General features: G+C 56.2%; 1 protein-coding gene across 1 annotated transcript; it reads right to left on the bottom strand.

The window, feature by feature from the left end:
* CYGB (cytoglobin) lies at positions 1-11795 on the bottom strand. Its single transcript, XM_082293822.1, has 3 exons — positions 11456-11795; positions 1012-1243; positions 1-330 (listed from the first exon to the last, which is right to left on the bottom strand). The coding sequence occupies exons 1-3, from the start codon at positions 11596-11598 to the stop codon at positions 166-168; spliced, it is 540 nt and encodes a 179-aa protein (XP_082149948.1). The 5' UTR covers positions 11599-11795; the 3' UTR covers positions 1-165.
* Positions 11796-12365: the final 570 nt, after the last annotated feature.

Below are 12365 nucleotides of genomic sequence, written 5' to 3'. Positions count from 1 at the left end.
AGTTAGTTTGTTTTTAAACCCCATGGAGATCAAATTGTGACTTGGCAGCTGACAGAACTGGCCCTACCGGGCTCCCCAAACTGAGCAAAGATCTTGAGAAGAGACCAGAGTGAAGTCCTGGGGTGAGCGAAGCCCTCCCTGCCCCTCTCGTGGCCCCCTGGGCGCTCACAGGGTGGCAGTGGGGTACTGAGCCCAGCCCACCTCCTTGTAGGCCGCCGTCACGTGGGTGTAGATGAGGGTCTTCATCTTGGTCCAGGCTCCGTGTGCCTCCGGGGTGAAGTCGTTGGGGTATTCCTCAGCAATGACCTCCAGCATGACACCAGTGAGTTTCTGGGGGGAAGGCAGACAGCCAGCAAGGGGTTAGTAACTCTCCAGGGAGCTGCTCACAGCAAATTTAGCTTTTTCCTACAGAAACACTTGAGTCCTGCTGCTGTCTGTAGGACACAGATATCCTGGAGGTCTGTTGACACCCCTGGGAGCAGACAGGACAGGTAACCAGCCTGCCCAGGCAGCAAGGCGGAGACCCAGGCCTGAGGAGGGAGCTGCTTGCAGGCTGAAGCATCTCCCCAGTCTGGGCACCTCAAATTATTTACAGAATCACAGAATATTCCGAGTTGGAAGGGGCCCATAAGGATCATCAAGTCCAGCTCTTAAGTGAGAGGCCACATGGGGATCAAACCTGCCATTTTGGTGTTATTAGCTCTAACCAGCTAATTAGCCAACTAATTGAGTCCCTGCTACCACGCTTAATTTCCAAAAGAAGAGGGACACAGCCAGGTGTGTTTCCCTGGGCAGGGGGAGGTACTGGGTGCTCTGGCATCGGCTGTGAGTGGGAACAGTGGTCTCCATGGGACAGTGTCACAGTGGGACACTGCAGCTGTGTGGGGAGCAGTCCCCACATCCAGCCAAGCTTCTCCAGCCAAAGAACAGGCAGCACCAGCTCACCACAGCTCCTCTTCCCCTGCCCTCTTCCTAAAGCAGCCCAAAGATTATTTTGCTCCTATCCTTTACCTTAAAGTAGATGGGCTCCACTTTGTGCTTGAGGGCGTGGGCCTTGCCCACCAGGGCCAGGACAGAGGAGACCTTTTCGGAGTCGTTGAGGTTCTCCACCACGGTGTTGATGGCCCCCATGACCCTCCGAGCGTGCTTGCGCAGCTGCAAGCTCCTCTCCATCTCCAGCGGGTCCTCCATGTGCTTGAACTGGCTGAAGTACTGCTTGGCCGAGGGGAAGTTCACAAAAAACCTTCCAGAAAGAACAGACATGAAATGCCATCAGGAGGGGCAGAGCAGGCTGAGAGGTTAAAGCCAAGCACGGAGGGATGGAGATGCTGGAAGCCACCCCCTGCGTCTCACACAGCCAGGGCTGGTTTTCCTATCAAATTCCCCAGGAGCTGCAGCATTCAGCTGTCTGAAAACCAGCAGGTTGATGCCTTTCTCCCAAACCCCATCTGCTACAAGGTCAGCACAGCTGGATATTCATCTACAAAGCAGAGGCAAGGCTAAGTTCTTGATGCCCAGAGATGCCACCCAGGCGTGCCAGATGCTGGATACGTGCCCACATACATCAAAACATCACATCCTGCCTCAGAGAGCTGGAGGTGAGCATGAAAACCTTTCTTTACCCCATTCAGCCTCTCCCTGCCCCTCTTCCTTGGTCCCATGGGCTTTATTTCTGCATGGCGACCCAGAACAGTCTCCCCTTGTCCAGGTTGCCTCCAGCTTTCATGGATCAGCCCCACCAGAGTCTCCGGCAGGACCTAAGCAAACGACACTGCTCATCTATGACATTTCCCCCAGCACAAGGATACCCCAAACACTCACCAGCCCCTCTGGGGGGCCAGGGGATCCTCTTTTCTGCCAGATTAAATCAACCCCAATGAAATGCAGCTGAAAGAAATGAAGTTGCAGTAGCAGCTGATATACTGAGCTCTCCAGGGAGGTGGAGGGCTGGAGGGGGCAGGGAGTGGAAGGGCACAAGGTGACAGGGTACCGGGCTGGAGCCACCAATGCCAACACCACCCATGCCAGCATTGCAGCTGGGGCTGACACCTGAGTCACATTAACCACCCCCTTCCACCTAATTTATGCAGGAGAGAACCACGTCAGCATTTGCTCCCTGCTTTTGCCCAGCTCCCTCCCTCCTACAGGGCTCTCCCTGGCTCCTGGACTGGTGAAGGATGCTCAGGAGGCAGCAGAGTGTTCCCAGGCTGTCCCCCATCATTCCTGGCTCCAGGCAGACTGCATCCTCCCCTCCCTAACCCCCTTCCCAAGCACCATCCCAGACCACGGGAACCTGAACCCATCCCACCTCTCTCTCCAACCATCACTGCTTGTCTCCAGAACCAGGTGGGATCCTCTTCCCCACTCACCACTCCATGAATAATCGCAATATTGAGTACCAGGCTCCTTTACCAATTTGTTATCCTCCTTTTTCCCCCCTCCCTTCCTTCCCCCGCTCCCTTGGCTTGTGAAAGCTTGGGGGCATTGCCAAGGAAGCGGCGTGAAGCAGCGCCTGGAGTGCACCGCCGCTTCTGTTGCTTCCCCAAGGCATCTGGGATTCATCAGATGGCCCAAAATAGGTTTTGGAGGTGTGAAGAGTGTGCCGAGGAAAGGGTGGGGGAGGAAGGAAGGTGGAAGGGGGGAGATAAGGTGTTGCTTTTAAAACCCAGAGGGGACCCATGACAAAACTCCTCTTGTTGTTGTGCAGCCTCCTCCCCCCGGCACGGCTTCTCCTGACACATCTGGTCCCTGTCGGGAGAAATCACTCCCAGGCCTGGCTGTCTCCAGCTCCTGCCACCACAGAGATGCTCAGTCCTTCAGCTCAGAGCTGTCAGAGAGGTGCTGGGGGATGGAGCTGGCCAGGGCTGCATGGATAGCATCATTCCCAGGATTTAATTTGTGGCATTTCCCCACAGAAGGGCAAACATTCCAGTCTGGTTTAATGGGACCATTTTTTCCAACGGGACTCAGCATCCCTCTGCCCCCATCCCATCTCCCCCCACCTCTATTCAAGCTGTTGCAGCTCCAGATGCCCAGCAAAGCCCTCCAGCTCCAACAGGGATCATCCTGCTGGGGTCAGAGCTAAGGGTTTTACCATCCATGCTAGTGGAACTTTCCCCCTAACAGGCCTCCCCCCAGGCACTGGGAGCAGGGGATGTCACAGGAAACAGGTCCTGCTGCCCCAGCCAGGGGATGGAGGCTGCCAGCTGCTCCCTGCATGTCTCCACCTCCGAACCCCAAACCTCGGGAAGCTCCCTGAAAAGCCGTATTTTATCTCAGCAGAAGGGCAGGATGTCCTGGAGGCATGGGAAATGAGTTGAGAAAAATTCCTGCTCTGAAGCAGGAAGGCAATAGCAAGAGGGAACTGACCTCTGCATCACCAGGAATGCAGCGTGTCCCCAACAAGAGAAGGGCCAAAAGGAGACCCTGGGACTGTCACCTCCACCTCTCCCCACTTTTGGCCAGATAAGCCAGGAGCAAAGACTGGTTAAACCCCCAAAATACCCCAACCTGGGTGAGACTGGACCAATGAAGGATCCGAGTACTTGGTTTCCAACCTTTCCCTGCTTTGCAGGCCCTCAAACTGGCGGCCCCACAGGAGCTGAGCCCAGCAGCTTTCCCAAGGGATCTGCCATCAGGACAGCAGCGATGCTGGGGATGGAAAAGAGCAAACCCTCAGCTCAGTCCTGTGTCTGCTGGATTTCCTTGGTGGAGAACTGAAACAGAGGAGCCCAAAACATCTTTGCTTCAAGCAAACCCATGGATGGCCAGAGACCTGCAGCCACCTCTCCCTAGAGAGCAGCAGGCGCCTGCAGCAAGAACTTCTACATGGAGCAAATATTGGAGCTGTCAAACCACAAAGAAGAGGAAAGGAGGCTCACTCAGTGGTAGTTGTTAATAAACAGAGAAGACTAATCTAACACAAAGGTTAAATATAACCAGAGGAAATGAGAAAAAAAAAATAAAAGGAATAAAATAACTCAAGCAACAGTGAGTTAGAAGAGGTGTTGGTTGGGGTTTTTCCATCTACAGATAATTTTGAGAGTTCAAACCTCTCAGGCTCTGGAATTTTTTTGGATCATTATGCGCGCGTGTGTGGTTTGGGCTCTTTTTCTCCATCAGAGTCATTAAAAGATGATATTTACCATTGCATATCACACAAAATGATGATTGATAGGAACCAGATGCCTGCATACCGATCTCATTAAATTTCTTTTTAAGCGATTCCATTCTGCACCCGCTAATTTGTACTCTGCCAGCTACATCTGGACCCAGCGGACAGGATGTCAGGATTGCTTTTCCTCTCTCTTTTGCCCTTGTAACAACTTTAAGGACACAACCATTCCCAGTAGCAGAGCCAAAGGAAATAATTAAGGTGCAAACCCACTGCAGTTACTGGAAACCTGTTTTCTGTTAAGGAGGAGTGGCTCCTCCATCTTCCCCACCTTCCTCCCTCTCCCCAGAGCAAATCCTGCATGGAGGAAATCTCCAAACCCAGCCACCTCCTTGCCTCCCCAGCTGGAAAGAGGACACCTGGATGCTGCTTGGTCCTCCTGAGCATCTAAACCCTTGATACTTCTCCTACCTTATTTGCAAACCATGGGGTGAAAATACTCCTGAACCCTCAGATCTGCTGGGAAGCTTCAGCTGAACCCCAGCCAGCACTTGGAGCCTGCTTTTTTCTAGGTTTCCACAGAACCATTTAGGTTGGAAGAGGCCTTTAAGATCACCAAGTCCAGCTCTTAACCCAGCACTGCCAAGCCCACCACTAAAACCCGTCCCCAAGTGCCACATCTACACATCTCTTAAATCCCTCCAGGGTTGGTGACTCAACCTACCAATGCTTTCATGTTTTCTCTCGCCTCGTCCCTCTACGTGGGAGAAACTCTAAGGCAGCCTGGAGCCTCTCCGTGTCCCTTTTCAAACCTCTCCTTCCAACTCCTCTCTGCTCGGGTGCCTACAAAGCAGCTGATAATGGGTAGGCAGGTGGTGTGTGATGCTGCTATTTATTATGCCGAGGGCTGTCTCACCGCTTCGCCTGCACGTTCCCCCTGCTCCTCCCAGACACCTGTAGCCCATCATCCCCTTTTCAGGCTGGGAAAAGGCTCTGGGTGCTGCCTGGGTGTTTACCCAGCCCAGGGCGAGGAAGGTCTCAGCCGTGTCAGTGCCACAGCTCAGCAAGACGGGAAAAGGCAAACCTAATGAGCAAGAAGAGGATTGTGCCTGCCTGCTCCAGTGTCCTGTCTCTGAAAGCTCCTGGACAGGTGGAGATGGTGGTGGGCAACATCTCCGGCTCCATCATAGGAGGGCTGGAGGGAAAAGGGCCGAGCCCCCCATCCACACACTAATGCTAAATTCAAGTTCTTCTACAGCTGAGAGAAACGTGGAGCTGGCCTTCCTCCAGGTGAAGCCTGCACCCTGCTGCAAAGCCTTGGGAGCAGAATCCAGCACAACACAGAACCGTGCTTGGAGGCTGTAATGCCCCAAGGCAGAGGGACCAGGACACCCCAGTGAGGCTGGGAGTGGACTCAGCGGCAAAGATTCCACCAAATACATTTGGACATGAGCTAGAAACCCCCAGGGGCATCTGCTGCTCACTCCTGTGTGCACAACTCACACCTCCAAGTCCTCACTGCTGGTGTTTTCCCCAAGCACATGTGTGGGTTCAGCCCAAAGGCTTTTGGCTGCATGGATGAACCCTTAGGGTAGGGGTAAGGACAGCTGTCATCAGAGAAGTGAATTAACAGCGCCCAAGTGGCTTTCCCAAATGTCTCTGGATACCTACCTCCCCTGGAGTTGGAAGAAGACCCCTGGCTGGGTAGAGAGGTGGGTAACACACATCCACAAGGATGCAGCCCATGTTCCACTAAAACGGAGAACCTCTGTGTTGCTGGTGTCCACCACCACCACCCCCTCTCCCATCCAACGCTTCCACGGCGATTTCCAGCAGCTCCGACTCAGCCCTGCCTGTGCTTGGGCAGGATCGCCAGCCAGCCCAGCCTGCATTCTGCGTTCCCCAGGCACCCTCAGCGCCTGCCAGCCTTGCCAGGGCTGTCCTGACATTTCCCTGCCGTTAATGAGCCCTGAAGCTCCACAGGCGAGCGCTCGCCGAGCCGCGTCCGGGCGCGGCCCCGCTCCGCCGCCGCAGCCCCATTAACGGGGCGGGCTGGCAGAGCCGAGACCTGGCCCTCGCCGCCGGCTCTGGAGGAGGGATCATCACGGCTGGAACCGACCCATCCTTAGCCACAGCCAGAGAAACTGGCCGGGGAAACTGCTCGCCCTCTGTGTCTTTCCTTGCCGTGGTCACCTTGGATGTCCTTGCCACTCTCGGGGTGTTGAGTGGGATTTTTCTATCCCCACGTGGCTTGCAAGTGATGCGAGGGCAGCACGGGGACAGGGGACACGGGAAAGGCTCTTCTCTGGACATCCCAAGAGCTGCTGGTAGCCCCGAGGTCGTGGTTGGTGCGGGGTGTGCCACAGGGATCCCCACACAGCTGCCTTGGCCATGAAGAAGCCAAAAGGGCTGGTCCCGGGAGCTGTGACCAGTGAGACAATGCAGCCATAGGAGAAGGGGCTGTTTGAGACTGAGCTTACTAAACCCTCACTCGCCCCCTCACTGCTCATGGAGAGGTTGTTAGGTTGGGAAATGTCCCTTATGTGTGCCTGTGCCAGCAGAGCAGAGCCCTGCTGCTCTCTGGCTCTCCTTGTCCCCAGAATGAACGTCTCCCCAGCTTGACCACAACCATTCACGAGCATGGAACAAACTGTGGGACAGGGACTCTGCTGCCGGTCTTTTCAGGGGGCCCTTTTCAAAGAGAGATATTGCATCTCTCTGAGCCACTTTGCCCTGAAATGTGTCCTTCACCAGGCAGCAACGGAGCCTTTCCCTATGGACACCTCTGCAAAACACATTGGCTTTGGGGCTAGCCGCAAAATCACTTCTTTAAATGCCATTTTTGGGTAGATTCAGCCCATACTTTTTCGATTCAGCTGGAAAAAAAAGGGTTTCTGCATTGCCAGACTCATTACTCAGATTTTTTGCTATTTTAACCTAGAACTCACAATAACGTCTGGCATCCAAGGAGTGCTTTCATATTTTAAAGCTCTTTGCAAACTGTCTGAATCCAGGTGTGTTTGCTCAGACTAAGCATCTGTCGAAATCCAGGGGCCTGATCCTGAATTGGCAAACCTTTTACTTCCCCTCCTACATCTCTTGAGGGGGAAAGAGCACACCAGGAGTGATGGAGAAGGCGGAAATTTGGAAAGCTGATGGATCTGAAGTGCAGACGGAGTGAACGGTGGTGAAGCCCTGTGGAGGTGGCACAGCCTGAGGTGGCTGAGCCAGGTTGCGTTGCCTGCACTTGGCACAGCATTAACATTTGGTGCAGGTTCTCCTGGGGTCTAACAGAAACTATCCCTGGGTTTTATCCCCTGCTGGGATCCATAAAGTTTTGTGGTCCCACATCTGTGCCTGTGGTACGTGTGTGTGGGTGTGGGAGCGAGCGTGAGCGCTGGCCGGGACAGGCTGTGTTTTTAGCCCTGGTGTCCTGGGCTGAGTCGGGATCTGCAAAGGATTGAGGGTCCCAAGCCCCCTCTGGGTGCTCTCAGCCCCTGGGTGCTGCAGAGGGCTGGGCCAGCCCCAGGTGTTCGCATCTCCCAGCCCTGTCTCGGAGTGTTGCCAATGAACTGTTGGAAGGGGAAAAGGGGGATTTGGGGAGGGATGGCCACGTGCTGGAGGGGCTCCTGCACTGTACAGCGAGGGCTAGTGCAGGTTCTGAAGGTTGCCCTGCTCCCCTGGCACACCTGGGCTCCCTGCTGTGAGCTCTGTGCTGAGGGAGGGTTCAAAAAGTACTCATTCCTAAATAACAGATGGGGAAACTGAGGCGCAGCAATGAGCCTGGGTGTCATGGGGAGGCTACGGAAGAGCTTCAGCCCAGGGCTCCCAGCTGGCCCACTTGGGAACCACTCAGCCAGGAGGCACAGCCCCCTGTGAGCAGCTCCAGCCCCAACTCCTGCTCCAGCTCCAGCAAGGGTTAAGGCAGCTGTGAGATGGAGCCTGCAGAGGCCCCTGAGCTCCAGAGGAGGAAGATGAGCGTGGCGAGGAGACTCTGCTTCCTCCGGGGCGAAGCTCCCCACCGAGGAAATTGTCAATTAGCGACATAGTTTCAACCACAGAGCGCAGATTCCCAGGATCCGGTGGCTGCTCAGCCGTTGTCCCCATTATCCGTGTTTGTGTCCCCCGGGGTCCCAGAGCCCTGTGAGATCAGGGACCCATCGTGCCAGGGCAGGACCCCAGGGGTTTGCTGTGGGTTCAAGCACCAGCAGCAGCCACGAGGGATGGGAACATGATGCCCAGCTCTGTGCCTCAGTTTCCCCATCTGCAAAGCATGGAAAGGCTGGGGATGGAGGGGTGGGGTGCTCGTTAGGGGCAGAGGGAGCTGGGCTGGGTTCCTGCAGGATGGCAGCACTGCAGACCCCTCATCACTGCCTTTTGGGGGGCAGTGCTGCCTCCCTGCCTCCACCCTGGATCAGGCCCCAGATTCATTTCAGAAGTGCTGCAACCCCCCAGCCCTTCCCACATGGGAAAAAGTAATTCCGTGCCCTCAGCAGCTCTGAAGGGATGGAGGGGGGATGGAGCAGGCAAGAAGGGAGAGACCCTCTGCCACCAGACACAGCTGAGTGCCTGGTCACAACCCCGACCAGAGAAGTGCTGACAGATTTACCTGCTCTCACCACTCTGCCTGTGGGGGTTGCATCAAAGAGGGTCCACAGCCACGCATCTCCCTTCCTTCTCCCTGGCCACACCTGTGCAAACCCCTTTCTGCCTCAGTTTCCCCAGCTAGGTGAGCAAGAACACCAGGCGGGCACTGGTGAGGCAGAGGCTGACTGGGGCAGCTCCCAGCCCCCGGCACGTTGTCTGCGTGCCCACCCAAAATGTGCTGGGCGGCTCACCCCGCACCGACCCCACCGGCAGCCGCCCACTGCCCCCTCCCCATCCCCGACCTCTGGAGCTGCTGAATCATGTCTTGGGAAGTGGCTGCCGCCGGCCCGGGCTCCCGGCCGCCTCCACGCATGACCCACTTCTCCCGGCGGCTGCTGCCAGCTGCGAGCGCAGCTGGGAGAGCGGCAGCGCCGGTGCTCCAGCCCCGGCCAGGGCTGCCCTGCTTTCCTCCGGCACGTGCTTCCCCAGGGAGCTCAGGTGCAGCTCAAAGCTCACAGCGGGGCTCAGGGCAGCGGCACAAAGCCCTCTTTGGGGACAGGGTTTGTGACCGGGGGACAGCTGTGCCATGCGGGTGCAGGGGAATGTGCTGCTCCAAGAGGTGCTGCTGGAGGGGATGGTACCTCTCCCAAATTGCATCACTATCCCCAGGGACATGCACCGAAAGGCCAGACCTCACTTTAAGCATCCCAGGGAAGCTCTGGCTGAGGGAGCAGGTGGTGGGTTTAGCTGGGATGTGCCAGGGCGCGTGCCATGACTAAGGACGAAAAGGTTCCCAAGGAGCCAGGGTTTACCCTAGCAGGCAGCTCTGTCCTGCTCTGTTGTCACAGCAGGAGAAAACCTTCACCACAGTGCCACAACTCTGCCTGGATAAAAAAAATCCCAAACTGGACCAAAAACTTCTACTGGGAAAGTTTGAGTTGGGACCAGAGCTCAGCCACACAGTCTCCGTTGCCACACCTCAATGCCCCTCATGCCCAACCCTGCTCTGAGCTCCATGGGGGCTCCAAAGGCAATGAGCTGCCCTGGGTGAATCCCCCATGGCATTGCCATGAGTCCCTCGGTGCCAGCAGTGGGAACACAGCCACTCTCCCTGTGTCTGTGGGCAGTGGGCACCTGGCAGTGCTGGCAGATGGGGCCATGGCCTGATCCGGGTGCTGGGCAAGGGGCTGGCCATGCGTGGCTGGTGGCCAAACCCCGAGCTGAATCTCATGGGATGGGGCTAAGGGGTATTTTGTAACCTCCAGATCCCTGCCAAACTCAGTCCAGGCAGGTTTGGTGTCCCCAGCCCCGGGGCTGTCACGCCTCCTGACTGCCCTGACTGGCTACACGGGGTGGGGGCCATGGGAGAACGGGCTCGGCCATCATCTGGCTCTGAGAGAAGGAAATGTTTGTGAACGAGGTGGAGAGGGGGGGGGTCAAATGTCATTTTGGAATCTGCAAGGGGGTCTTGGTAAGAAAATCCCATTGCAGTGCTGGCAGCGAGCCTGGAGGGGAACAGGCTCTGCTCATGGTGATGTCCAGGGAGGCTCTGCTCCCTGCATACCCTGTGGGCTCGGGGCTTTAGCTCAGTCTGTTGGAAAACTTTCAGATGATTATTAATAAACAGCACATCCATCCAAGGGGTTCCCTGCACACCCACAGTCCCCTGCTGCAGGAGGAAACTGGAAGGACACAACCCAGTCTCTGGCCTCCCACCTGGGGTGCCCGGTGTTTGGTCCAGGTGGGAGTCTGACCAGCGACATCCCAGCATTACTGACCCCAGCGATGAGTGGTGTGACTCTCTGGACAGCACCTTTGCTGTTTGCCAATAGATCATTGAGGCCATCTCACCTGCCCCTCTCCTTGCCCTGCCCGTCCTCCCATCCCTTCTCAAACAAGGAAACGGCCTGTTTGTGCCATACCCCACCGATACCCCAAACTCTCAGTGGCAGTGGGACCCTGTGGGATTTCCACTCGGCGCTTTCCCGGTCTACCTGGACATGGCTGTACTCCCAGACAACACAAAACCCCCCACCTGCGTCTGCTCCTCACCTCCAGAGCATCTCCCCTGCTCTGGTTGCAGGTGCAGAGCTTCGAGCTGCTATCTGTGCCCCATTGCCATCGGGAGATGCTCTGCACCCCCTTCCCGGGGCTGCTGGCTCCCTGTCCCCCACTGCCCCCTCTCCCGCCCGTGCCCCCCACAGCCCCCTTCCACCGCCAACTTCAGCGCTCTCCTTCCCGCCGACGCTGCCGCCGGAGGGACAGATGGTGCCCTCGGAGACACACCTGCTTGGGTTTTATCTTGGCTCCCAACTTGCATTATTTCACCCGCCAGCCTGCTACGTACCCGTGCCATCCGCACGCCGCTCCCTGGGGTGGGGGGGGGGGGGGCAAAAACCCCAGATCCCCAACCCACCCGCAGCCGGGGCTGAGTTCCCCCCGCCTCCGCCGCCCCCCCAGCCCCGGCCGCAGGTTAAGGTGACCTTTGCATGGAAGCAGCGTCCCCCAAAGTCCCCGGCAAGGCTCCCCCCCGCTCCCCCCGCCGCTGCCACCCGGGCTCAAAGGTGTGGGAATCCGAGGAGCGCTGTGAATCCCTGCTCCCAGGCAGCAAATACACCCAGCCAGCTCCCCACTCGCTGTCATTCATCTCCACTCAGTTCTATATATTGTTCTGCCTCTTTCTCAGCTATAAAGAGATTCAGTTGCATTTGCTGCTTCTTTTTTTTTTTTTTTTTTGGTTTGTTTTTCAAATACCTGATGAGTATGGAGACCCCAACGTCCTCGCAGTTTGCATATACTCTGCTCCATATCTCTTGAATAACCTTTTTTTCTGCGTCTGAAATCTCTTCACTTCTTTCCCATCTCTCAATCTCCATTTCTCCCTGGACTTTCTCCATGAAAAACAGCCGGCAGGATCCTCCGGGAAGCCAGGAGGAGATAAAGAGAGATGTGTGTGAGCGGGTATATCCTGCGAGAGGAGACAAGGTGTTTGCTCGGCGGCTCTGCGACGTGTGGATGTGGATGGATGTGTGTGTGTGCGTGTGTGTGAGTGCAGCTGCCTGTCGGCGTGTTTAGATATTGAATTTAAAAAATATCCCGGAGGAAGGATGCGTGCGATTAGATTTGAGATCTCCTAGTGCTGTCCATGGCTGTAGTTAGCTTCAGCTCGCCTCGGATGTGTGTGGCTGACTGACGAGGAACTGCCTAAAAGTAAAATATTCAAAGGCATTGCAAGACCAGCCTCTTCACCAATGTGTGAACGTGAGCTCACTTTCTCCCTCTCTCCTCCTCTCTCCCACTCCTCCCTCCTTTCCTTTTTTTTTTTTTTTTTTTCTCCCCGAAAGGGAGGGATGAGAGAGATGTTCTGGGCAACATCAGGACGGTGCTGGCGGGGGGAGGTAGTGCCTCAAGTTTTTTTTTCCAGCCCTTTGTAAACAGCTCAGAGGAAATTCAGAATCCAGAGTGCTGAGTTAAAGTTAGCCCAACCGCTGGCTGCGCCGAGTTCTGCCCCGGCTCTCCTCTTTGCGCTCCCTGATTTTGCAGGAGGTGCTGTTTGGAAGGACAGACCCTCGCTCATCTCCAATTCTCGGGCTGCAAAGACAGTCGGGGTCGAGAGGGGAGCACGAGGCACCCCCACTGCGAGGATCCCTCTGCCCCCCAAAAG

The sequence above is a fragment of the Coloeus monedula genome (assembly GCF_965178545.1).
Source record: "Coloeus monedula genome assembly, chromosome: 19".
Lineage (NCBI taxonomy): Eukaryota > Metazoa > Chordata > Aves > Passeriformes > Corvidae > Coloeus > Coloeus monedula.
Note: the sequence above shows the minus strand (reverse complement) of the source record. Positions and strands in the feature narration are given on the sequence as shown.

Excerpts from the sequence above, each read along its gene's own strand:
- CYGB (XM_082293822.1), bottom strand. The coding sequence starts at position 11,598 with ATGGAGAAAGTCCAGGGAGAAATGGAGATTGAGAGATGGGAAAGAAGT. Across the intron at positions 1,244-11,455 it reads GGGGTCTCCATACTCATCAG|GTTTTTTGTGAACTTCCCCT; the intron begins GTATTTGAAAAA and ends TCTTTCTGGAAG. Across the intron at positions 331-1,011 it reads TGGAGCCCATCTACTTTAAG|AAACTCACTGGTGTCATGCT; the intron begins GTAAAGGATAGG and ends CCTTCCCCCCAG.